General features: G+C 34.5%; 4 protein-coding genes and 1 long non-coding RNA gene across 10 annotated transcripts; 2 read left to right on the forward strand and 3 right to left on the reverse strand.

Moving 5' to 3' along the window:
* Positions 1–1,641: 1,641 nt before the first annotated feature.
* LOC110726321 (UPF0565 protein C2orf69 homolog) lies at positions 1,642–6,646 on the reverse strand. 2 transcript variants are annotated; one of them, XM_021905778.1, is made up of 4 exons: positions 6,532–6,646; positions 4,832–4,945; positions 4,338–4,628; positions 1,642–2,294 (listed from the first exon to the last, which is right to left on the reverse strand). In XM_021905778.1, the coding sequence occupies exons 2-4, from the start codon at positions 4,934–4,936 to the stop codon at positions 1,731–1,733; spliced, it is 960 nt and encodes a 319-aa protein (XP_021761470.1). In that variant the 5' UTR covers positions 4,937–4,945; positions 6,532–6,646; the 3' UTR covers positions 1,642–1,730. The 2 variants fall into 2 exon arrangements, with proteins under 2 accessions (XP_021761470.1, XP_021761469.1); XM_021905777.1 differs by having other exon boundaries at positions 4,832–4,942; positions 6,532–6,644.
* A 1,034-nt stretch (positions 6,647–7,680) lies between these two features.
* LOC110726322 (pentatricopeptide repeat-containing protein At2g29760, chloroplastic-like) lies at positions 7,681–14,198 on the forward strand. 5 transcript variants are annotated; one of them, XM_021905783.1, is made up of 5 exons: positions 7,681–8,135; positions 8,746–10,802; positions 11,710–11,810; positions 13,230–13,791; positions 13,888–14,198. In XM_021905783.1, exon 2 carries the CDS (start codon positions 8,910–8,912, stop codon positions 10,719–10,721), a length of 1,812 nt encoding a protein of 603 aa, XP_021761475.1. In that variant the 5' UTR covers positions 7,681–8,135; positions 8,746–8,909; the 3' UTR covers positions 10,722–10,802; positions 11,710–11,810; positions 13,230–13,791; positions 13,888–14,198. The 5 variants fall into 5 exon arrangements, with proteins under 5 accessions (XP_021761475.1, XP_021761471.1, XP_021761472.1 ...); XM_021905779.1 differs by having other exon boundaries at positions 11,710–13,791; XM_021905780.1 differs by having other exon boundaries at positions 11,710–13,791; positions 13,900–14,198.
* Positions 14,199–14,393: 195 nt separating this feature from the next.
* On the reverse strand, positions 14,394–15,462 carry LOC110726323 (translationally-controlled tumor protein homolog). Its single transcript, XM_021905784.1, has one exon. It carries the CDS (start codon positions 15,102–15,104, stop codon positions 14,592–14,594), a length of 513 nt encoding a protein of 170 aa, XP_021761476.1. The 5' UTR covers positions 15,105–15,462; the 3' UTR covers positions 14,394–14,591.
* A 3,252-nt stretch (positions 15,463–18,714) lies between these two features.
* Positions 18,715–21,932, forward strand: LOC110726324 (pentatricopeptide repeat-containing protein At4g16835, mitochondrial-like). Its single transcript, XM_021905785.1, has one exon. The coding sequence runs from the start codon at positions 18,963–18,965 to the stop codon at positions 21,009–21,011; it is 2,049 nt and encodes a 682-aa protein (XP_021761477.1). The 5' UTR covers positions 18,715–18,962; the 3' UTR covers positions 21,012–21,932.
* Positions 21,933–22,077: 145 nt separating this feature from the next.
* LOC110726325 lies at positions 22,078–23,953 on the reverse strand. The gene is made up of 2 exons (XR_002512358.1): positions 23,796–23,953; positions 22,078–22,452 (listed from the first exon to the last, which is right to left on the reverse strand). It is a non-coding gene; the product is annotated as an uncharacterized LOC110726325 (long non-coding RNA).
* Positions 23,954–26,768: the final 2,815 nt, after the last annotated feature.

Here is a 26,768-nt window from a genome sequence, read left to right on the forward strand (position 1 = left end):
GGTGTGTATAATCTTTATGAGAGAGAAAAAGAGATAAAAGAATGTACTATCTCCGTTTCTTATTACTCGCAACAAGAACCAAAAACGAATGCTTCACATTACTCGCAACAAAGTGATTTTTTTTCCTTTTTAGTAAGTTTTTTGTGTGATTTTACAAATTACCCATACTTTTTTTAAACACCCTAATTAAACTACTGATTTAATCTTATTAACTTAAACCCTAACATTGATTAACTTAACCATTTCCACCAGAATCATTCCCCTTCCATCTAAATTCATCATCACCTTCATTCGCAACCACCACCACTACCACCGATCTCCACTCTATCTTCATCTACCCAGAAATTTCTCTCTCTTTGTTCATCTCCCCTCAATTCGACCGCAACGTTCTATGGCGGCCGCCACTGTCACCGGAAGTCACTGCCACTGTCCCCTTGCTTTTCGTCGCCTCCATTATCTCTTTCTTCCTTTTCTTGTTGTTTCGTCATTGCCACTGAAGCTCAAATTTGTAGGTTTAATGGTCAAATTTAACCATGAAAACTCTAGATCTAGAGTTTTGATGGTTAAATTTGACCAATTAAAGCTTTAATTGATGATAGAGAAGGGTTTGTGGGTTCGTGGTTGGTTTGTGGGTTCGTGGGTGGTGTTGGGTTCGTGGTTGGTGATTAGGGGATTTTGCTCCCACCAATCGGAATGCGCCACGTGGGCCAATCAGGTCCTGCCAAGTGTCCTCCAGTTGGAACTGTCAGGGTTTGCCACGTGGCACACGCCTATTTGTCCACCCTGGACCTATTATGTCATGACACATGGCATCCTCCATGCCTAATGGAAAAACCGACCACCTAGGCCCAACTTCCAAGGGAAGCCCAATCAGCCCTAGGTTAACCTAAACCTAGGATTGGCACGTTTCCCAAGGTTATAAATACCTCCATTAATCCTCATTAAGGGGGATTACGCACATTTAACACTCTCACCTAGAGAGACCCAATCACTTTTATTTCCGCATTAATTACTCCTTAATCAAGTACTAACTTGACCGTCGGAGGCGGATCTCCAATCGTCCGGAGCATCCGTTTGTTTTGCAGGTACAGGCGTCCGGTTCCAGTCTCGGAATTGTAACTCTCCCGCAGGACATCAGAAAACCCCGAAACAGTTGGTTTGTGGTTTGTTTGTGGGTTCGTGGTTGGTGGCTTGTGGCTTGTGGGTGCAGTGGTTTATTCCAGATCTGTGGGTTAGCTGGGTTTGGTGGGTTGCTGCGGTCATAGGTTCGTGGGTTCATGGATTGTTGTGGCTTGTGGGTTCGGTGGGTATATGATTTATTAGTGATATGATTTAGTGGATGCCCATTAACTCTTCTATCTTTCTAGAATATTATTTATCTTATTAGGTTTTATTATTATCTAAGAAAACCCTATCTATTGTATATGTATACATATCCCTTGACATCTAATAAAAAATAGATTGATTTTTTCCTCCATTACTCCTTTTTCCTCTTTAATTTCATAACAGGAGTAAAATTTTTGGTTTGTCGTCCATATGACTTTTATTTGTAGAAAATTAGAAATTTTAAGTTTTGGAATAAATTGTCAATATAATACTCCAATTGGTAAAAAAAATACCAATCTCAGTCATTTGCTAATATATACAATTATACGTAGTAATATATAACTTTCAAAAGCATGACATGAAGTCATGAATGCAGCATATATACTTCGTACATAATATCCATTTTACCAACTTACAATTAGTTTTTCAATTATTTCAAAATGCATCTGCAAGTTAGGAAATGATTCAGCAAAATAGTTTTTCTCGTAAACTTCTAGCTTTCCCTTGCTCTTAAGCCCTTCGGATTTGAGTATTTGACAAAATTTATCCTTTTCTTCCCGTATCCAAGGCCGCCTTACATCACTCCACTGTCTCGGAGTCCCGTGAAGCACAAAACGCATGGTTTTATCCCTCTCGGTAAGCCTTTCCGCTACTCTTTGAATGACGTTATCATCAGTGAGATAAGCACCAGAAGAATTTAGTCCAACATCAACATAATGGATTTCAGTTATGCTGTCAAATAAGCTCTCTCTAGAAACTGGTACAATCTGTTTTCCTGCAAATTTGTTGAAGCTAGTAAGCTGCTGTGGGTCCTTCATATCTTTTATGTCTGAAAATCCAAGCTCCGTAATCAGTTGATTAAGTACTACGCCGCCCTTGCTAAAACCAAAAACAAAGGTTCTAGGAAGACATGAGGATGCATGTTCTGCAAAGAGCTGGGGTTCTTTGCAACTGATGTCCTTGGCCCTCTGCAAACAATTTAGCAGAGAACTATAAGCATGCCGTTAAGAATATGCAGTTGAGGCATCTGCATCAATATTCAGCACTTGTAATACAGAAATAATAGCTTAACTATGGATGATTTATGTTTATATTTGACAAGCCAAGAAGAAGTAAATCACATCAAATTTAAAAAAAGAATTAAGTTAATAGGGTTTTTCTTTTTTTTTTTTTTTTGGGCATCATTTTAATTATCATAGTTTCTCTTAGTTTACAGCTACATTGCTGAATGAACCCTAATTTTGTTTTATCAATAACATAGTTAAACATGTCATGCATATAAACTAATTTTCTATAGTTTTAACAGCAACACTTCAACAAGCTGATGCTTCAAACTCTTAATTTTCCAAGTATTAAGATGCAAGGAAGCAGTCATGCATATTTGCACCAGCATTGCACATTGGACAAATTTACTTGTACTCATCTAACCAGGTAGAGTCAGCTGGGACATCTATGTATTATTAATTGAGTAACATGAACATAACAAAGATTTTTTGAAAATAGCCAAATTTAAGAAGCAACTGTAAGAAAACCCTAAACCAAGATTTTCTAAATGAGGAGACGTGTTTAGATCCTACATGGCTGCATAACCAGCCCATATATCACAAGGTACATATGAATGATATGATTATTTCTCCTTTTAAGATGGATTTGAGTCATTATCAATTTCAATGATGCCAGTCAGCTTTTAACCAAACAACATACCTTAGCCCAACAAAAGAATCAAGACACAAGCACAAAAAAGTCTAAAATAGCAAGAATTGATTTGGAATTCAACATATTAATAATCACAGTTGCATTCCAATTTACAAACACTATCTGCAACTGTAATCTTCCGTCACAGCTACTAACTAATTCTAATTCTTACCGGTCAAGCTAAAATCCATCACACAACCTCAGCCACAAGATTGACAGCACACTAGGTGTAATGCAACCACACAATTTTTCACTAAATTCAACATTTCAAGGATATTAGGCTCAAGTCATAAACGAACCCCCGAGGATTAACATAACAAGCAAAACACTTATTTATGAGGTGCCTCTAGTAATGCAACTAGTGACAAAACCCTGAAAAGCATATTATGAATATGCTGTGAATCTTTTGTACTCTTATCTATGCAGACCTTTAGCACACAGCAGTGTGGAAAAAGTATTCAGAAATCAACGCAAAGGAAGATGGCATGCATGGGAAAATATATCTCATAATATGAAGAGAAATAAAGAGGGGGAAGGAGAGGGGGGGGGGGGAGGGTCACCACATTTCTAACAAGAAGCAGAGGATCCTAAATGTGAGAAAATAGTGTCTTATCAACCAAGAAAAAGTAAGTCAAAGGAACAAATTTGGGTAGTTTCTATACTACAATGGATTAATGAATCAGAAAATTACCCATTTTAAGAACCTTGTAAGTTGTGACAATGTTAACATATAAGCAAAGGCAGATAATCTTAACATAGTAGCCTAGTTTGGGGAATTGGAAATTTTCAATGTGAGAAAATGTAACTTTCTGCCCTAAAATCTACCAAGAATCACATATTTCCTGTATGATTTTTCATTTTGGATAAGGCATGAATATCTAAGGACAGATTCATTGCCCATAGGAGAAAAGGTGTTCGATTTAGTTACTTGTTTCCGCCACCTGAACAAGCAAATGACCGGTCCTTAACACAATCCAATAATGACTCATCACTAATTATGCAAACAATAACCAAGTACACAGATGAGGGGGGTGAGAAAAAGTTAATATCACCATTAAGTGTTTCTCTAGGACACAATAGTCCATAGCTCAACAATCTATAAAATTCTAGTAGAGCAACCTAATTTCTCTATTACATATTAATTTGCATTTTCATGCTCATACTACATATAATCTCAAAATTTCTGAGCTACACATCTCAAAAGTAATCACATCAATCAAGGAAGAAAATTATGTTGTAGATCATGACATGACATATCATTTGCAAATGAAGAAAAGATAAAAGCTACTGATATATAATATACCAAACAGACATACCTCTTCTAGGAAATTTGACAAAAGTGCAATAACAGACATGGAGGCTGGAAATCCATCAGGCCTATAGGATTGAGGCTCCCCCCGTTGGTTAAGAGATTGAATAAATTCCTTGTATATAGCAAAGGGTCCATTGAATGTAGGGGCCTCAATAACCCATGCATTAATAGAAGCTCCAAGTTTTGACACAAGAATGTCAGCTATATTTTGTATATCAGATAGCCTCTCAATAACTGGGTTGTTAGTCCCTTCAACTCGATCTCCATTAAAGAAGATAACATTCGCTGTAGGCACCTGGATATCATATCAAATTTCATACTCAAATATCAATATATGAATATGGAAAATAAAATCTCATATGAAAGAGTGCATTTTCGAGTTGAACCAAGACACCCATAATTACTCTTCTGCACTCACATCGATATAAATTCACTAGCTTTGTTAAGCTAAGAAGTGTGTGAATGAGTTGCTAACTTTCTGATAAGATGATAACTTACAAGAAGTGATTTTGAAGGTGAAACACAGAGAGATGCTGCTATTGTACAAATTGCAGTACCCTTTGGGCAAACAGGAACCTTTAAGATACCAGTCCAACGATCCATGAATATCTGCTATCAGAAAAAGTGAACATTCACTTAAGGCAAAGAGAATCATTCAGGAGGACTAGCAAAGTTTCAGCTAAAGGTAATAAGCTTTGACTCATTATCTGCAGCAGTGCATCTCAGTTTTCAAATAAAGGCCCCTTTGCCCTTAGTTGGATTTGGAATCATTTTCAAATCAACGCAACTATTGCTGAGGAACTATGTTACTCAAATTTCTGTTATTCCAATTGTGGGAAAATTATCCTATTTGTTGCTGAAAAACCTGAAGTTTAAGCACCCAGTCATATTACGAAACAAAGACACTAAAACGAAGATGAAAACATAATTACACTATGAGCTACATTATGCTACCCAAGAACCCATCCTTTTCATTTCCATCCAAAGTACCCAAAGATAAATCTTAGAAGTCCCACATAATTAAACTAAGACGCGGCCACACTCAAAGCACATTGATGAATATAATCCCTCCTTCTCCTCAATAACCGTCCAAGTAAACTATCAAATAACTGTTTGTACAATTACACTAATGTAGGATTTCTAATATAAATTCTTCCTTGAAGTTCAGTTTATATGCGGGAAAGTATACGCCATTAATGTATAGAGTCCATTAGGACTCTAATAACACGACGTTGGTATTAAATTGTGTTTAGATAGTATCATCTAAATGCCAAAATACTTATTCAGTAGTACCAACGAATGCAAAAATGTTTTTTTGGTATCAATATAATTCCTTGCTGGTATTTAGATGATACCATCTAAACACAATTTAATACCAACGCCGTGTTATTAGAGTCCTAGTGGACTCTATACATTAGTGTCCTAGACAACCTTGTTTATACGCAATTTCAAGGAAAATAAATGTCGTACTTTTAAAAAAACCTGGCCTAACAAGAGTTTTTTAATGGTTCTTGTAAATTTGACAAAAGAGTGAAGCTAATAAGTATTACAGTACCAATTAACAAATTCATGCTTGGAAAGTAATAATTAGTAGCATTTAAACAATATTCAATATTGTATTGCATATTGAAATGAAGAAAATGATGATTGATCAACTTGATCAATAAGATGGACTGTTTTAAACTAAGGTACCAATCAACAAATTCCTGGAGCAATGATAAATCTATCTCTGTTCTCGAAGTCACTCTCTTGACATTTTCGATATACTTAGCCATTTCATAACTACAATAGACGACAATTTTGGAATTAAAACACCGGATATCAAAACATCCCAAGGGTTAGTCAGTAAAAAAGTCCTCTTTATTATTAACACAAAATTCAGATCAAATTCCACAACATTACAAGTTTACAGCTATGACATGCTTAGTATTATCAACATTTCAAATTGGGTAAAAACCATAAACATATTTATTCATCATATGATCCTTTCAACAGATTATATCCTCAATTATCTCAAAAAACAACTAAACCCCAGTTCAGAAACCAACAATATTACTTCAAAATTACAACAATTAATTAAAACAACACATGTATTATACAGATTAATAAGCAAAAATCCATGCGTTATTACTATGTTAAAAAATATATATAAAAAAAACGAAAAATAATTTCAAGGAGAATTAAGCTAAGTAACTAACCTTGAGTCCTTGACTTGGGAGTTGAGACTTGAGAGAGGCTTTCTCTCGAACACCTTTTTTATTTCTCCCTAGTTTTATCTAGAATCTGGGTATCAATTGCTTTAATGATTGGGCTAACTTATCAGAAAGTTTGGGCCTTCATTCTTTTTATTTTAGTACGAAGTATATTTGATTATTGGGGATTTCAGTTACTTTGTATTTAGGGTGATAATCGAATCCCTTTCACGGTGGTGGAAGGAATGCCTCTAATCAATTAGACTAACTTTTATTCTCAAACTAGTATAAGTGTTGTGCAATGCACGATTTTTACAAAATTTTATTACGAATTACAACGTTTAGTTATTACTACAATAATTAATTTTAAAAATGAATTACATTACTGAACATAATAAAACTAACTTCATTATATACATTATTATAACAATAAAATCAAGGTCAATACCTGTGCGATACACTTTTAGTCCCACACTTTGATAGGCATGTGAGTAATAATTTAATTAATTATTCGTTTCATTTTTAGTGAATGGTGGAGAATTTAATTTTTGTTTTATTAGTATTATTGTTATGATTATAGTCAATGGGTATTTTTATCTAATATTCCTATAATATTATAAAAATAAAAAATAAATAAAAAACATAGTTTTGTATAAATATATAATTTAATTTATTATTTAGGATTACATATTTGTATCATGTTTACAAAATGAGGTTCAATGTTAAGTATAGATTCTTACAACTTTATTTATTTTACTTTTCATCGAAAATTGTTGATGGGTTTATTCTTGAAAATAAAATACAAAGTACAAAACAAGCATATAATTAGGCAAAAACAAGCATAATTTAAAGTTCTATAGAAAATTACTACTTTAATACCCAATAAAAATGGTAAGAAAGATATGAAAATATATATTGGTAGAACATATATGAAAAGAAAAAAAAAAACAATACATTTAGGCGGGAAATTTTTTAATTAGAAGATGACACGTGTTATCCAAAATTTTGCCTTTAGTATAAAATTATAGATAGAAAGATTCTATATACTCCGTTGTTTGGTACTGAGTACCTAATAAGTTTTAATTTGGTACCTAATAATTGGTAGTTTAGTACCAAATACCAATACATAGCTTTGTTTTAGGAATTTCCTGAAAACCTAAAACACTGGACTTATACCTTGTGTAAGAAGATACAAGTATTTCGTATAATTAATTGATCAAGCAATCATAATATAGTACTATTGTTAGGGTAAACATCTTTCTTTCTCTGTTCCTTACCTGTGTAAATTGTTATTGAACTCGTGATCATTAAGTGTAGCTAAAAATTTGCAAGTTTACTCCGTAGAAGAGTGAAAAACTAACCCGATCAATCTAACCCAACTCGAAAAATACTCAACCCAACTCGAAAAATACTCAATTCAGATTTTGACTCATATGAATACAATTTTTTAGCATGACTCAAATTGGAAGTAAACCAATCAAACCCGACTTAGTTACTCAAATTGGCACCTCCACTACTATAGTTCACTTCTCCCGCCTCTAGCTATCTCTAGACTCATTCCACTCTTTCATTTTCTTCAGTTCTTCTCCAACTGAAGCTGCTTCCTTCAGGTTCTTCACTCTCCCTATTTTACTTTCAGTTTTTTTATATAAAATATTCTTTTGAACTTTTTGATTATTTGCCCCCTTTTTTAGCCTGCTTATGCATTTGAGTTGGTTTATATATTAAGCCTCTCATTAAGTAATACTCCATTTGAGTAGTATCACATCATCAGTACTGTATAATGTTGTAAATTTGGGATTTTTGCTTGATAATATTCTACATTGCTTGAGTTCAGCACATAGTAGAATGCAATTACAATTACGATTACAATTCATTGAATTTCTCTTGTTATGTATATGAATTGAAGATTGAGCTGAATTATGTGGTTGATTGAGATTAGGTTTTCAATTTCACAATTAGGGTTTGTGCTGCTCAACAAGTTGAGATCTTTGAATTGTGAATTGTTGTTCGAAAAATCATCAAATTATGAAATGTAGATTGTTATGGGTATTTAGGTTTTTACAAAAATAAAAATAGTATATTACATCTTGCTGAGTGTATTGGTTGTTGATTCAATTTGGGATTTTTATTGGGTTACTCTCTGACAATCATGTTATACAATCTCTGAATGACATCAAAGAAGAGTTTATAAGTTAGGTTTTTTAATTGTGGCATCAGCTTATTTGCACGGCGTAAATTCCTGTCGTCCTATATTGCAACTCAATCTTTGGTCAAGATTACCTCAAGCTGCCTATGTATCTATCCAGGTTTACATCAGCAAATTTTGTAAACGCATCAAGTTGATTACGTCGTATTTTGTTCGAGCATTTTAAAAAAAACTAATGTACTTGAAATCCAATTCACCTGATTTCTTCGAATTGTATAATCTCCTACAAGGGCATAATATCTCTCGATGTCACCTCCTCCAAATCCATGCCCGAATCATCTGTTTAGGTGCTCATCAACACAGTCATATAGCAACTCGTCTAATTGGGCGTTACTCTCTTCCGATTGCTTTGCGTGTGTTCAAACAATTGCGAGCCCCAAGGATATTTCCTTTCAATGCCATTATCAGAATCTTGTCTGAAGAAAAGAGTCAATCCTCCCTTACTGTTTCTTTCTTTAAACGTTTAAAACAGCAGCCACTTTTTCCTAATGATTTTACCTTTTCTTTCCTCCTAAAAGCTTGCATCCACTCTGGCAATGCTGACTATGTAAGTCAATTCCATACCCAGATCATGAAAGCTGGTTTTCTGGGTAATTCGGCGGTTTGCAATGGCCTTGTTGCTGCATACGCAAAGGGTCTAAAAGACTTTATATCAGCTCACAAGGTGTTTGATGAAATGCCTGAGAAAAATATGGTGTTTTCCTGGACCTGTTTGATTGATGTTTATGCTAAGTCTGGTCTATCTGAGAAAGCTTTGCAGCTGTTTTTTCTGATGGTTAAAGGAAACATGACACCAGAGAATGAAACCATGGTCAGTGTTCTATCTGCTTGTTCAAAGCTGGATATTGGTGAGTTGGAGAACTGGATAGAGAAACTTACAGACACTGTAAAGGACTACGGCCCTGTTAGCTCCACTGGTGACTCGATCAACATGGTGCTTACTTATTTGTATGGAAAATGGGGTAATGTGGACAAAAGCAAGGAAGCTTTTGATAGAATTGGTGATAATGGTAAAACAAGTGTGGTAGCGTGGAATGCTATTATTGGTGCCTATGTTCAAAATGGTTGTGCACTGGAGGCATTGAGTCTTTTTAAGGTGATGATAGATAATCCTTATGCAAGTCCAAACCATGTTACGATGGTAAGTATCCTCTCTGCTTGTTCTCAAGTAGGGGATATTGATCTTGGTATTTGGGTTCATGAGTACATGAAATCTCGAGGACGAGAAAACGTGCTGTGCACAAACTCATTCTTAGCGACTGCTATGGTTGACATGTATTGTAAATGTGGTGATCTGAGCAGAGCTAAAAAGGTTTTTCAGTCTTTGCTTTCAAAGGATGTTATATCGTATAGTGTCATGATTATGGGTCTGGCTGTGAATGGTGAAGGACAAGAAGCATTAACCCTTTTCAATGAAATGCTGGACTGTGGGCTCTGTCCCAATAGTGGAACATTTCTTAGTATCTTATGTGCATGTTGTCACTCAGGGTTGTTAGAGGTAGGGCGCCAAATTTTTCAAGATATGAAAATAAGATTTTCTATCTCACCTCAATTGGAACACTATGCTTGTTATATTGACCTCCTGGCTCGAGTTGGTCATATTGAAGAAGCCCTTGATGTTGCCAAATCCATGCCCTTTAAACCTAATAATTTTGTTTGGGGTGCCTTGCTTGGAGGTTGCCTGCTTCATTTTAAGGGAAAACTTACTCAAGACATGTCCAGAAAACTAATCGAAGTTGATCCACAAAATTCTGCTGGCTATGTCATGCTATCTAATTCTTTGGCTCGTGATCATGAATGGAGTGAAGTTTCAGGCCTAAGGCAGTTGATGAAGGAGCAGAGGGTGAAAAAGCACCGTGGCTGTAGCTGGATTTGCATTGATGGGCTTGTCCATGAATTTCTGGCTGGACCCTGTTCACATCCTTATGTTGCAAGCATCAATGGCATGTTGGGTTTTTTGTTGAAGGAAATGAAGTTGCCGAGTTAGCAGATAATAAATGAGCTCTGCCGTATTGAGATGCTTGACATATGCCGTAAAATTTGCGCAATATATCCAACTAATGTGGAGGTATCTACTAATCTTTCCCCAGAATATGTACCTTGCTTTGTTGTGGTCTTGCTTCTCTTGCTTAGAAACTGTTCCTATCTTGTGCCAAGATTTGCATATCAAATATCCACAATACCAGCTTTCAAATGATTAACAAGAAAGTTATCCAAACTGAATGCACCTCCCTTGTCCTCTCTTCTTTGGTGTGTGAATATTGTATTTTGAACAAAGGTTCTTTGAAGCAGGCACAGGAATTTCATTACTGGATTCACTGTCCGGACCTTTAGTGTCTTACTCTTGTATTGCAGCTTGATGCTGCAGTTTATCACCTATGCTACTACATGCAAGAGTTATATATGTATCTGTTATATGTTTTAAATGTAAGCCTGGTCTTTGTTTGTTATAAGCTTAATGGGAAAAGTCCAACTTTAGGAAAGAGCTTAGAAGCAATACCCATAACATGACAGTTAAAAGGAAAGATGTGTAAATGGAAAGACAGAGTAGATTTCAGAAGAAATATGTTACAGGGTGATGGTCTGATGGATTCATTATGGTTAAAAAAGAGTGGGGAACAAGCTTAAGTTTTGGTCTCCTGTCCTTTGTTAACTTTTTTGTTCAATCTGTTTTCATATTGTCTCCAGCATATAATATAATAATCATTCTGGAATCCGGATTGTCATGGAATCACAGAATATGGAAGTATTCTCTTCTTCATTACCTTTCTGGTTTGTCTGTCCGTTTCTCTTGCTTGCCTCACACCCAACTTTTCTTTTTCTTTGTATCATAACCCATTTGGAGTATGCATTATTAATTATGTAATTGTTCGCTTTGAATTGTCAAAGACAACTGTCTTACTCCTGATTATTAGCAAAGAGTTTGATTTTTGTTGTCATAAGTCCACCCTAATGTTGCATTCGACAATTTGCAGATGCAGAGAAATGTGAGCTTCTCGATTTTCTTTCAGCAATACCCTGAAACTGCAACCATGATAGTACTATCGATGAACTTGGAGAGATGTAAACAAAATTTGTAAGGGAGACTCTTTCATTAAATAATCTAGCATCTAATTCTTATGCTTACAACACTTTGCTCATTTTTTATGACATAGTTAATCATTGAAGCATTTTTTTTTCCCTATTGCCATTGTCTTGTTATTCTGTAGGACCTGGGGGCAGAAATTTTCTATACATATTATTATGGCATTGACTTTAGTCTAGTCCTAGTGTTGTTGCACATTAACATCCATACCTATTGGGGATGTATCTGTATAATTGCTTGTATTTGAGCTGCATGAATTGTCATGCTGTTGTATTGTTTAAATTATGCAATTTTATAAAATAGAGAAAATAGAAAGACCCATTCAGATAAGGGAAGGGTGAGGAATTGCTGGCTCCTTTCTTAACCATACTTCTTGAATCAACCAAGTAAATCAGCAACAGCACTATATGGTTGTATCACATTTATGCTTCTGACATGATTATCAGCATGTATTGCAGAGCTTTGTGCTATAAATCTATAATGTATCACATATGTTATGCGACCTTCCATGAGGTCCATGAGGTGTTATTTGGGCCATATTGTCAATTGTATATATGGACTTGAATGCTTGGAACATATATTTATATTGTCCATGCAAATCAAGGTTGGGGTTTGTGTGCATATCCCAGAGTGTTCCACTGTAGTTACTAGTTAGTTAATGATGCAGCTATTCTTCTAGAGATTGTCAATGAGCTATCTTCTAACCTTCAGAGTGTTCCACTGTAGTTGGTTGTTGCAGCTATTGCATTTTCTAGGGATAATCAATAAGCTATCTTTGAACCTATAAAGAACTTGAACCAAACCTTTATAATATCTTTATTTTAGAGCCTGAAGTATTAATGAATAAGAGTGTGGTTGGATTACTATATATTGTCCGTAGCAGTAAGACATGCTAGGACAGCCAAATAGCCAATTGTGGCTAACACTGGTGCTTATATTGCACCTGTAAAGTGTAAATGGGTAAATTAGAGGTGTGGCTTGAAATTCTTATTTAATCATGGAGGGTGTAGAGAAGGCTTCAGTGGTCAATACCTGTTATTGTGTAATTGTGTTAACATGGGTCAAGTATTCTTATATACTCCTATTTTTAGTTGTGGTACAGTATCTGATTCTGACGTGTGTTAGTAATTCGCACACTATAGCTATGGATGTTCCTTACATTTCGAAGCTTTTAAGAGATTCGCTCTGGCATTTTTCTTTCTGGTTTTCATGTGTTTAACTATGATAGTTTTTTTTAATTGTGACAGACTTTGCAACGTAAGTTTCATGTGCCTGACGATCTGACATATACTAATGTTTAGCAGCTTGACCGCTGTTAGCTATTCTAATAGTGCTCTGTTTTTTTGTGCATGTTTTTTCCCCTCTCTCTTTTAAATTTTCTTCCCTGGATTATCTTAATCCTTAATGCAGGTGACAGAACTATTAACTTAATTTTAAACGTAAGAGGCTTTCGATCTTATCGATTTTTGGTACCCTTGCAAGTTACAACAATCCTAGAAGAAGTATTATAGTTTGCATGCCCTAGGTCTTTTAAGAGAAATGCCACTGGATCGGAGCTTTGGCTGTAGCAAAAATGAAGACTGCTGCATTTATTTCAGTCACTTGTAGTGAGTTAGAGACTCAGTTGGTGCCTTTAGCCTGGAATTGCTGCATTCAAACTAGCTTTCTTTCATTTGTATTTTGGTTCTAATCATTCTATATCTTACCAAGGTCAGAATTTCTGTTTCATCCTATGCTTTCATTTTCTTGTGTTGTACTCGCTCTTCACAAATTGGATCTTCAATTTTAGTAAGTGTAAGGAAACTCTATCTCCACCCTATGAACATCTATATGCAATTATTCAAGCGCTTTGTTGTTTTTGCAGATTGAACTGATTATTCTGTCAGTCTTATCAGCTGTTCTCAAAATTTTATCCGAGGAACAATGAGGAATGGCAAGGACCAATTTACTGATCAATCCCCCATATTAAATGGTAGGGAGTACGAGTAGTACTTAGTAATTTTTTAAAGTTGCTGTAAAACTTCATAGTCAAGCAATTTACTGCTAAACAGAACTGACCCTTTCCCAGTATTCTATTCAGGTGTGTATCACAGCGCAAGGGAGTTGATTGACTGCCCTGAAGGTCTTTGCCTCTTTGGTGTAGTCAATAAGGGCCAGAGTCCAGAGACCCCTCGATTCCCCCCTTAATGAGAAGATTATTGAAAGATAAGCATATATTCTTGAATCATATTAATGTGGCCCAAACCTGTATAATTGTGTTCAAATTTGTATCATGAATTAGATATATAGTTGAAATCTCTATTTTAATCTTGATATTTGGAAATCTTGTGGTCTCTTTTCTTGCTCTTCTCAGAAATTTGGTGCAAAATAACCCAGAATTAGCCAACTTGATTAGACATTAGTGAATGTTATGTATAAACAATATAATCAGCATTCAGCACAAGTCTTTTTAAAAATAATAAGAAGAAAAAAATTGTTATTTCTACTTTATGATGCAATTAGGGCGTTTTGGTACTGATTGTATGTCGTTAATTGTTATGGTGGGGATTGTGGTACTATTAGAGATAGAAGCAAAATAACATGATTTTAATATATGCTAAGAAAGTAAGAATTATATTGCGTTTAGGAAATCTAATACGGATTAGATACCAAAATTTAACAAATTAATGCAGAGAAAACTTAAAACAACATAACCTAAAAAACTAGACTTAAACGGTTATACCAAACATTAATATTAGTACTATACTCCCTTAGCACTTGCACCCGCACCCTTCAATGCTTGACTCCCTTCAAACCATGAGCAAAGTACAAGAAAGTTGGATCAGTAGCACCATCCTTGTAATAAGCCATGACTGTAGCACCATCATCGTGCATACTCTCACCCACGAAAAACTGAAGATCATTGAGCTTCGACATCAGAAACTTAGTTGCTGCCTCGACGTTCTTCTTGAACTCATCAGCCTTATGACCCTCTAACTTGGCAGTCAAGTTCTTGATGTACCTCTTAACCCATGCAATAAACTGCTTCTTATCATAGGCAGGTTGCTCTTGGAGCCTAAAGTTGTCGACAATGTCGACAACCTTGATACCCTCCTCGTCACCAACAACTTCATCATCTTCTCCTCCTTCGGCAGAAGGGTTGGCACCAATGTCGACTTCAATGTGACCGCCTTTGACAACCCACTTTCCTTCTACCTCCCAAAGACATCCATTGAAGAGTTCGTCGCAGCGGTACGAGTCGGACAAAAGCTCGTCGCCACTAATGATATCCTCGTAAACGATCATTGTTGTAGACTTTTTTTTTTTCCTCTCTTCTTTCTTGCTAAGAATAAGAATCAATCTAAATTTTTTTCTTTCGTATTTTTTTGTTGGCCTTACTGTAATATGTTATGTGTATATATAGAGAAACTTAAACCGCCTTAAAGTAACCTAATTCTATAAGAATTACAACTTTTGCAAAGTTTAGGAAACTTTCTTTTAAAAAAAAAATAAAAAATTAGGAAACTTAACAAAGGTGACGTAGCATACAAGATATGTAATTTCCTAATTACACCAAGTTATCACCGCCTTATAATTTCTCCCATTGGATTTATGATAATCTGATAAAATTAAAGCACTCTTAAGATTTTTGGAAATTTATTTTTATCCAATAATTGACCGTACTAGTGTTATTTCCTAAATTCTATACATCTATCTTTTCACACTAACTAGGGCAGTGAAAGCGCGAGATGCGCGTGGAGTGGCTTGCCTTTTTTTAATGTTTTTATTAGATTGTGTTTAAACTCTTCTTGAGTTTTTAGGGAAAATATTTTGGTAAATTAATGGAATGTGTATATTGGGTTGTGTTTAAACTTTTCGTTTTTCCTTGCACATCAGCCCAATTGTTTACAACTTTTCCTCAGAAAACATCTATGCAATTACTTCCTTTGTACTTTTTTACTTGACCCGATTTGACTTTTACACTATTCAACACCCTTCTTTTGACCGTCTTTCTGTGTAATATGTAAGGAAAAACATATTCATGTGAGATTTTTTGAATTCGTCTCAATAAATACTATCATAATATATAACTTTTATAATTTTTACTTTTGGAAAACTAAAGTTATTAATCGTTAAAGTTTTGCATTGACAAACGTGATAAAAGAAAAAGGTCAAGTAAAAAAGAACATAGGAAGTATTCAACAGTGCAATATTGCAAAAACATCTACAAACTTATTTAAGAATATATTAAATATAATTCAAGAATCATAGAGTACATATTATATACTAACAGAAGTAATTCAACATTGTATATGCGTATAATAATAGAAAAGTTTTTTGGAACATTTACTATTTGCAAGTATATACTATCACCCAACCTAGTAATTACTCTACATAATAAATTATTTCTGCTAGTGGCTCACCTTAGTTTATTGTATTTTATCTAAACAACTAAACCTAGGACAATGCTCTTAACAATTGAACTAATTACTTCAGGGGGTGATTGCAACATACCGGCCAATGCAACTCTGCTTTATGACATTAAGTTTGTGAATATATACTCAAGAAATAGGTCAAAGTGAGCACAATCTTGCTTAGTGCTCACTTGATCATACTTGATTTGATGCACCAAGAGAGTTTAGTCCAAGTGAGCTCCTCTCCCTGACTCTAATAAATTTCTTTTAATTTGATCTGAAAAAGAAAAGAGTCAAACATCATTTATATGATTTCCCTCGAAACAATTAATAATTTTGGAATCAAAATAGGATTCTTATTTTAAGTACAAAAGCTAATACTTTATTAATGCATGAGAAGTACACAACATTTATACTCCATTCATAGAAGCCAATTTAGAATTAGCTGCCTCTAAATTAAAGAATGAAATTCGCGGCTGCCACTACGCGTGCTGCTGGAGGTATGTGGCTGGTTCTAGTCGCGGCAGAGCTGGCGGTGGAGTGCTGTTGTTTCAGGAAGTAGTCGAAGCAGGGGATTGTTCTTTGGGTCGGGCCGGAGTACGAAAAATGAGGCGCCGGTGATCGGTGACCCACCTCCCAGATTCTCCGCCCGCCCTCTTCCACCGCCTCCCCCTCTCCCCTCTCGAGGATTTCCTGGGCCCCTTCCTCAGCATCGCCATTTCCAGCCCGTCTGCCGCGAAAAGGTCCATCCTTATCCTTGTCATTTATTCTAATTCCCGCTATTTGTAGGATTAATTCTTGCTATTGCTAACTTTCTTGGCCCCAATTTGATTTATATTTGGGATTGTGGAAAGATGGTGAACAGTTAGAACAGAGATGTGGAATTTTCTATTTCAATGGACTTGGTGAACAGAGGTGGAGAAGAGAGGGAAAGTTGAAAAATGCTCAAAAGTAATGGCGACACTGAGATGGAGAGGGGAGAGAAAGCTCAACACTCATTACATCTGTACACGTGGAAGGACATAAATGTAAGAAACTAGATGGAATGAACGGTTTTTTCATCTAAGATTTTTAATTATTTAATTTATTGTATTTAATAATTTCAGACAAAATTACAAAAGCTTAATATTTTTTTTACTATAATTTATAATGAATTTATTAATTTAGCGACATAATTTTTAATTCAAAAATAAAATACAAATATTTCTTCTTATTGGTCGAAATAAGTATATTCTACGTGGCGCTCCGAATGCTCTCCAAAAATGCCTACTTTATTTATATATATTAGATTACGGATGGGAAAAAAAACGTAAACAAACATTTTGCAGGGCATATAGGTCCGTACACTATTCATAAGTGTAATCTCCTATTTTTTATAAGGTAGGGATAAACAAAAAATTGATTATAGCTGACAGTGTTTATTTTATTTCCTAAACTTTATACTTTTTACTCCGTCACTTTTTTTTGGATAAATTTTCTATTTGTTTTTTTTATGAATCCTTCGTTTCTATTTGTTAGTCTCATATACTATTTTGAGCGTTTCAAAAAGATCTACTTATATTGTATTTATTCTATTTTCAAGTTAGTTTTTATTTTCTATTTTATATATATTAAATTCTTATTGGTTAAATTAATTAATTGTGGACTGATAACATGGCTCTAAGTAAGAAAATCCCTCCCTTGAATGATGCAATTATGGCTGATACTTTCCCAAAAAAAAAACATCAAAAAATTTAATTAAGGCAAAACTAATTATGAATTATTTTTGTACTTTAATGTTAGATTCCAAATAGTCTTCTTTTCTTATTTTATGTGATTGATTCCATATGGGACTATCATATGGAAATGGAGGGAGTATTAAAAAAATTAGTGTGAATTGGAATTCTATATTGTTGAGCAGTGAAAATTTGATGAGTCCAATATATCTAATATTTGACATTAGATTATTAATAATGTTAGATATTATATTATTAATGTCAGATATTAGAATATTAATGTCATATATTATAATATTATTGTCAGATATATTAGACTCACGGTGAGTCCGACCCCACGCAAAAGCTTCTCATACATAAGATATTTATTTCTTCACTTATTACAAAGTATAATGCATTAATATGTACTACGTATTTTTATAAAATTAAAAATAAAATGTAGAATTTAAATCAAAAGTTATTAGGAACGAGTAACATGAAATACAAAACATGATTTTCTAAACATCTCAGAAGATCATCTCGTTTCCACTTATTACTTAAGAGCACTTCTAGCTAGATATAGTTGTATCAGGACATATTCATGTATTCATGTTGTATCATGCATCTCTAAACATAAAATTAAAAAAGTTGTTTAAACCCAAGCCACAACTCAACATGTTCGGTAGCATGTCATACATGCCTAGATTGTCTACCTAAGTACCTATGCATGCCCGTGCCATGCTTTTTTCATATTAAATTGTGCCATGTCTCTACTATCGAGCCATTCTAACCCAATGTCATCTTTACCACTAGTCGGTTTGGCTACCCCCATGTGAGGCACACATGTGTCTTAAAATGCCAAAGGCCAACCCATAAACATCAAAAACAATTACCCGAGAGGGCTTAAACTTTCTCGAACAGTTGTGGGTTTCCCGCCAACACCTTCCTCCAACTGATTTTTCTAATTTCTCAATAATTTTCTGAGATTTTTCTCTACTGTTTTTGAAATCCCAACTCAAATTCTAATCTTAATTTATTCATATAATTTCCTTAATATGAATCATCTTATGCAAAATCTCTCTTTAAAACCAAATTCTTACCAATTTTTCTATGTTACTTTCACTCTCATCAAAGAACCAATTTCTTTCTTTTCAACTTTCATAACTCAAAACCCAGAAATTGATCAAAACCCAGATCAAATACCCAGTAAATTTGATCCTAGTTCATTAAATTCCTCCAATTTGGTTCACCCCAATTACATAAAACCAAATTTATCAAATTCTAACCTTTCTCATAATAATGGGCAATACTATGATATCATTTCTTGTAATAAAATGATTACAAGATATATTAGATCAGCTGATTTAGATTCAGCTCTTAAAGTGTTTAATACTATGCCTGTCAAGAATACCATTACTTGGAATTCATTGTTAGCTGGGTATTCTCGAAAACCCGGCACGCTAGCAGAAGCCCGCCAACTGTTTGATGAAATTCCTGAACCAGATATTTTCTCGTTTAATACAATGTTGTCCTGTTATTTGCGTAATTCAGATGTAGATGGTGCTAGGTTGTTTTTTGAGAAAATGCCTGTTAAGGATATTGCTTCTTGGAATACCATGGTTTCGGGTTTTGCGGAAAATGGGATGATGAAGGAAGCAAAAAGGCTGTTTTCAGCAATACCGGAGAGGAATAGTGTGTCGTGGAATGCAATGATATCGGGTTATGCAGAGAGTGGGGATTTGGATACGGCTGTTCGGTTGTTTAGGACAGATCCATTTAAGAGTGTGGTTGCTCTGACTGCATTGATAAGTGGGTATATGAGAATTGGCAAGGTTGAGATGGCTGAAAAAATGTTTGAGGAAATGGAAATAAAGAGTTCAGTGACATGTAATGCTATGATAGCTGGTTATGTTGATAATTCTCGAGCAGAAGATGCAATTAATCTCTTTAAGATGATGGTAGAATCTAGAGTCGAGCGAACTCCGTTAACCCTGACTAGTGTTTTGTTGGGTTGTAGCAATTTATCAGCATTAATCTTAGGGAAGCAAATTCATCAATTTGTGTACAAGTCTCCGTTGTACAAGGATACGACAGTTGGGACATCAGTGCTGAGTATGTATAGCAAATGTGGAGTTTTAGAGGATGCATGGAAATTGTTCTTAGAAGTGCCAAGGAAAGACATGGTTACTTGGAACGCCATGATTTCAGGGTATGCTACTCATGGATTAAGTCAGAGAGCCCTTGCTCTGTTCGATGAGATGAAAACCAAGAAAGTAAAGCCAGATTGGATCACTTTTGTTACAGTTCTATCAGCTTGTAATCATGTTGGACTAGTAGATCTCGGGATCCACTATTTTGATTCGATGCAGAAGGATTATGGGGTTAAGGCTAAACGAGAGCACTACATTTGCATGGTAGACCTCCTAGGCCGTGCTGGTAAGCTTAAAGAAGCTACCAACTTAATAAAGCAAATGCCCTTCAAACCACATGCTGCAATATTTGGGAGCCTCTTGGGGGCTTCTAGGATCTACAAGAATATAGAATCGGCTGAGTTTGCTGCTAACAACTTGCTTCAGGTAGATCCAACAAATGATGCAGCATATGTCCAACTAGCTAATGTTTACGCTGTTAATAAGAGTTGGGACAATGTTTCTAGGGTTTGGAAATCTATGAAGAAAAATAATGTGGTGAAAATGCCTGGTTACAGTTGGATCGAGATAAAGAACACAGTTCATGAGTTTAGGTCAAGTGATAGAGTACACCCAGAATTGCCTGCAATTCATGAAAAGCTTGGTGAGCTAGAGAGAAAAATGAAGTTGGCTGGATATGTGCCTGATCTTGAATTTGCACTGCATGATGTTGGTGAGGAGCAAAAGCAAAAACTGCTGTTATGGCATGGTGAGAAATTGGCAGTTGCGTATGGATTGATTAAGGTGCCCAAAGGCTTGCCTATACGTGTTTTTAAAAATCTGAGAGTATGTGGAGATTGTCATCGAGCATTGAAGTTCATATCAGCCATAGAAGGGAGGGAAATAATTGTAAGAGACAGTACAAGGTTTCACCATTTCAAAGATGGGAGCTGCTCTTGTTGTGATTACTGGTGAGCATGATAATGAAACAGAAAACATTAGATTAATAGGTTGTGTTATGATTCCTATACTAATTCATTTTTATTATGCATGATTCTGATAATTAGAGCAAAGCTTCAAGATTTTTGCTTAAACTTCTCCCTTCATCATATACACATTCTTTTTCTGATCATCTCATTTTAATCTATATACTAGCTCTCTTTTCAAGTAACTCCCCAGTGTTCTAGAGCAACAAATTATAGTCAATTAAAGAATTATTCTATCCTCGGTTTAGGAAAATAGGTTCTTTGGGGGAACAACTTAGGTCATTGGCAGGTAGCCAAGTGGTTCGTGTGGGTGCAAAGCGTAGTCGAAGGCCTAGTGTGGACTTCAAGTACTCCAACATGGGTCGAATAAAGTTTGCTCGCAAGTGTCTTTCTAGGGGTTTTTTTTTTTGTTTTTTTTTTGTACTGTAGTTTGTTGGTAGCCTTTGTTGTTTTCTGTATTTCTTTATATATAAATATAATACATAAATATGTACTCTTTGTTTATATATAAAAAAAAATCATTTCATCAAATTGAGTTTCTTTAACTTTGCTGTGCTTCATCATGAGCTCCATCCCCATAATACTTAAAGAGGTACCACCGTACAAACGAATTAATATGAGATAGGAGGAGCATATTATCTGTTTGTTTTTCTATGCTTCACTATGCAATGGTGATAAGTGTATTAACATTTAATCCTGGAAATCTACCGGATACAAATTGGTGCATTATTGTCTGCAAAAGTAGCAAATAATACGACTGCGGTAATTCTCCTGTAAAATTGTATTTTCACTTAAGCTATAAACAACACACAGAAGAGGCATTCGCACACAGGTCATTACACACCTGTATTGCTGAGGGTGTGATGAGTTCTGTACACACATAAGAGGATCGTATAAAAACAAATTCAGCAAGCAGTCTATTTATTCCTCGCACTCGAGTTGCTGCCATGCCAGTTTCTCCTACAGCAAAATATTCAAAATCCTCATGCAAAGGGCACAAGCCCTTCTGAATATACAAAATTTGAAGCCTGATAGCTATTGCGGGAGAGAAAAGGTGACTGAACCAAAGATTTATTTCATTCAACTGAAATTAGAACAAAAAAAAGGTAAAGCAAAGGCAACAATTTTCAAGTAGCCTTTGCAACTAACATTAAATTCAAACTTCAAACCAAAATGATATAACTCTCTGTGGTATGCTGTGTATGGCCAAAACTTGATACTAATACTAATGAAAAGTAAGATCTTAAATTACTAAGGGCTTGAGTTTACTAAGACACAGCAAAGGCTAAGAGAGATAGGAAACTAGTTTGTAATTCAAGCGTAAAGCACGCTTCAAATCCCATCATCCAGATTCACAAAGCAATAGCATCTCCAAAGTTTCGTAGAAGAATGATTGAGCCCCCAAACATTCCTGCAGCACGCAAAAATCTCTGCCAAACACACCCAGAATGAGAAACATGTAAGCATTATCTATTCATATACAATGTAAAAAAGTTATTGAGGAAAATTTAATACTTTGTACAATGTAAATCTGATATTAAAGCTTCCCCAGGGCCTCCACAAACCACCAATCCAACAATCACATGGCCAGTATAGGCAGGCATGCAGCAAACAAATCCAATATTGTGAAACATGAATGTACAACAGTGCATTTATACCGGGTCGAGTTGCAATCAGGAAATTCCTCTTTCATTAGTAAAGATTGCTTCAGTCAGCAACCTATAAGCTCCCTCAACCAATCCAACTTCCCACAATAGAGTGTGATGTGGGGGTGTCCAAAAAGAACAAAACCATATAAACCTCCTACATTCCTAAGAGGTCTCAAGCATTTGCATATTATCCTATACGAAACCAGTTTCTAGAGCATTAAAAATACAAACAGAACTACAGGAGACATACTAAGAGCATGTTTGGTAAGAGTTCTTTTGGGTTGGAAACGGATTCAATTAAACTATTACCGTTACCAAGTGTTTACCTAAGGGTAATGGTTTCCACCCATTTGTTACCCCTATAAAACCTAAGGTAATAATTACCCTTACTCTCCTCGATCAGAATAAAGGGAGATAGGTTTAAGTGATTCCTTTTCATGATTAAACCAAACAAATAAAAAGATAAGTGTTAAATAATTCATTTCATTTTCGTTATTCATACCAAACGCCCCCATAGAGACTTTAAAAAAAAAAAAAAAAAGTCCCAGCCAAAATTGACGGCAAATAAGCAGAGACATTTTCCATATGCTGTCCTTAACAAGAGGTAGACATCTATGCTACAATTGAACAAGATCCCAAGTATACACGAGAACTATAACCCAAGACCAAACCACCAAAGAAGTCCATAGCTAAACAAAAAAACCTAATTATAAAGATGAAGAAGCAATATAAAGTCAAACACCAAAACACTAAGACAGATAGAAAGCAAATTAATCTCAAAGAAGAAATTGATGTCGCGTAAAAAATCCGAAAAGGAAGACTATCAAAATTCAAAAATGATGATTCTAACTTTGCAAATGCCCCTTAAATTTACATGATTTCAGGATATATAATCGAAAACCCCTTCCAAATCAAACAGGAGATAGCAAAATGATAATCAATATAAACATATGATTTATCCATAAAATTGCAAATCTATGTATAATTAAATCGCCAAAATAGAGACGAAGATCAAATCTTTAACCATTAATCATATAAACTGATGGATTGAAGAAGAAAAGGGGCAGAAAGTCACATAATTGAAAGTGCGAACGCAAAAATTTTGGGGTAAGAGATATGATTACCATGTTGAAAGCCCACTTTTCTGGGTCGTGAACCTGGGAGTGCCAGAATCGCTTAATACTGTCGACTGAGATTGGGAGGTCTGCCATTGTTGGAGCTCTGATTTAGGGTTTAGGGTTTTCAGGGTAAAACGATGGAGTGCAAATACAGCAGCAATTAACGATTAAGGGCCTATTTGGCAAATGCCTCTATTTATTCAATTTATTTTTATTTATTTTTTTTCTATTTATTAGTTGTTCCCTATTTTGGAGGAGAAAAAAAGTTTGAAAAATTTGATTCTAATAATCCCACCTTTGACAGGTTCGCTGCTAATAAATCCCACCTTTTGATTATTATCTAATAATCCCACCTTTAGGGGACATTCTCTTCTAATGGTCCCTAACCTGTTGGTGACCGGTGTAATGGGTTAATATTCCACGTGTCACTTTGTGATTCGTCGAAATATTTTTTTATATTTCTTTAAAAAAAAAATTAAAAAATAATTTTTTTTCCCTTTCCTTCTTCCTTATCGTTTTGAAAACAAAAATATAAAAATTATTTTTTTTTCTTACCGGTGGCCAAGGATTTTTTTTTTTAAATAAAAAATATATTTTTTTTATATTTCTTTTAAAAAATATATATATTTTTTTTATTTCTTTTAAAAATAAAATTTAAAAAGTAATTTTTTTTCCCTTTCCTTCTTCCTTATTGTTTAGAAAACAAAAATAAAAAAATTAATTTTTTTCCTTACCACCTAGTGGCCAAGGATTTTTTTTTTTTTTAAAAATATTTTTATAATTCTTTTAAAAAAATAAAAAAGTATTTTTTTTCCCTTTCCTTCTTCCTTATCGTTTTGAAAACAAAAATAAAAAAAATTAATATTTTTTCTTACCTCCAAGTGGCCAAGGAATTTTTTTTTTTTTTTTTTAAAAAAAGAAAATAAATAAATAAATAAATTACCCAAACAACAAGTTACCGGTCATAAGGGACCATTAGAAGAGAATACCCTCCAAAGGTGGGATTATTAAATAATAATCAAAAGGTGGGATTATTAGCAGCGAATCGGTTAAAGGTGGGATTATTAGAATCAAATTTTCCAAAAAGTTTTATGACTTTATCACCAAATTTGCAAATAAATCATTGGCCGAGTTTGGTGAAACACAAAAACTGATTGTGCTAGCTAATTTTAACTATATAATTGTATTAAGGCAAAATGTAACGAGCGCCCTCAAGGAATTAGATAAGAGAACTGAAAGTGGAAATATTAAAGTAAAATTAACATTAATTACACCGATCGACGTATGATTTTGTCATGCATTCCGAACTTAATACTATTTTAAGTAATATATTAAGTAGTTATCTAACGCCTCGTGACGCTTGTTAGCAAGATCTTTGTATTAATTAATATAATGGTTTTTTCACCATATACCCCTGAGTTTTTCATTTATTCACCATATACCCTTGAAAATTTTCAAATTCACCATATAGCCCTGATTTGTTACAAAAATTTACCATCTACCCCTAATGACAACAGGATGAGTGGAATTTGGTTAATTATGCATCGAAACCACCTTAGATCTCTCCCCCATCCCCGAAACCACTCCTCTCCTTTCTCCAACCCCCTAAACCACTCCAAATCTCCATAACTATATCCGTATGGTTGATTTTTAGGATGAGAAAAGGAAATTTGGTGTGGTTTTGGGGGTGGAAAAAAGGTATGTGGGTGATTTTAGGGGTAAGGGAATGTATTTAGGGTGATTTTGGGTCATAATTAACCCTAATGACTGACAAAAATAACAATCATTAGTCATCAAGGGTATATAGTGTATTTTTGTGAAAACTCGTGGGTATATGATGAATTTAAAAAAGTTTAGGGGTATATGGTGAATAAACAAAAAACTAAGGAGTATATGGTGAAAAAACCGTTAATTTAACTAACTGATTATATTAGTTGATTGTATAAAAGTATTTGGTAAATAGTTGATTGTTTAAAGTTGTTTGAGAATGTGAAATGACCAATTAGCTAATTACGGGGTAGGTAGTTGAGCGAAATAGGAAGATTAATAAGGGTATAAGTGTTATTTCACCTTAAATTATTGAATAAGCTAATGAAAAATAGCTTATATAATGAAATAAGCTCTTTAAATCAGCTCTCCACCAAATATTCCAAATTTGCTTATTTAGTACTCAATAAGATAAGTTTGCCCAATAAGCTATCTTCTAAATACAACCATTAACTTTTTAATTGTATTAAATTTGAGCACGTAGTTGCTAATATAATTATAAAATAATAATTTTGTTGCTTTATATACCATTTTTCCACTTGATACACAGTTTTTGTTAATTTGGAGCTTTCTCATACTGGAATACTATCATCATAGAGCAATTTCATAACAAATGTCCCTAAGACATCAAAATTCCTTAATTAAGTCTTATTTTACATTTTTTTTCATTCTACAAAATATCGATTTTTTTTATGGTTCACAATAAAATGCTAATTGCATTAATGTTTTTGTCTAAGGGTAAAACCACTAATTCAATGAGCAGTTTTATTGAATAAAACCATTAATTCAATTAGCAGTTTTATTGAATAAAATCGCAAATTGCACGTAACCCTTATCGTAGCAACTACCAAGTCACACAACTAGAGGTGAGCAAACCGGGTATCCGGTCAAAATTTTAGGAACTGGACCCGGAATTGGTTGGGACCGGGTCCTAAAATTCGAAATTGGTATTGGAACCACTTCAACTGGGTCTTAAAACTTAGGAATTGGAATTGGAACCGCCATGTACCGGTTCCGGGTACCCACTTTTGTACATAAATGTTAAAATTTAATATAATTATAATACTTATTTTGATCCAATTTCATTTTTAGCGTTTAATACTTATATTTATATATGTATAAAGCTTTTTATTTGGTAAAATTGGCCGCAACAACACAAACTATTACAAAGGTGCGTGTAGCAGCACAACCTTTCAAGGGTGCGGTCTACAT

Source organism: Chenopodium quinoa, unplaced genomic scaffold (genome assembly GCF_001683475.1).
Source record: "Chenopodium quinoa cultivar QQ74 unplaced genomic scaffold, ASM168347v1, whole genome shotgun sequence".
Taxonomy (NCBI): domain Eukaryota; kingdom Viridiplantae; phylum Streptophyta; class Magnoliopsida; order Caryophyllales; family Amaranthaceae; genus Chenopodium; species Chenopodium quinoa.

What these genes read in the sequence shown, in the direction of transcription:
- LOC110726321 (XM_021905778.1), bottom strand. Translation starts at nt 4,936, where the DNA reads ATGGATCGTTGGACTGGTATCTTAAAGGTTCCTGTTTGCCCAAAGGGT. An exon ending in CACCTTCAAAATCACTTCTT is followed by an intron (nt 4,629 to 4,831) that starts GTAAGTTATCAT and finishes TATGATATCCAG; the next exon opens with GTGCCTACAGCGAATGTTAT. An exon ending in TGTCAAATTTCCTAGAAGAG is followed by an intron (nt 2,295 to 4,337) that starts GTATGTCTGTTT and finishes AATTGTTTGCAG; the next exon opens with AGGGCCAAGGACATCAGTTG.
- LOC110726322 (XM_021905779.1), top strand. Translation starts at nt 8,910, where the DNA reads ATGTACTTGAAATCCAATTCACCTGATTTCTTCGAATTGTATAATCTC.
- LOC110726323 (XM_021905784.1), bottom strand. Translation starts at nt 15,104, where the DNA reads ATGATCGTTTACGAGGATATCATTAGTGGCGACGAGCTTTTGTCCGAC.
- LOC110726324 (XM_021905785.1), top strand. Translation starts at nt 18,963, where the DNA reads ATGAATCATCTTATGCAAAATCTCTCTTTAAAACCAAATTCTTACCAA.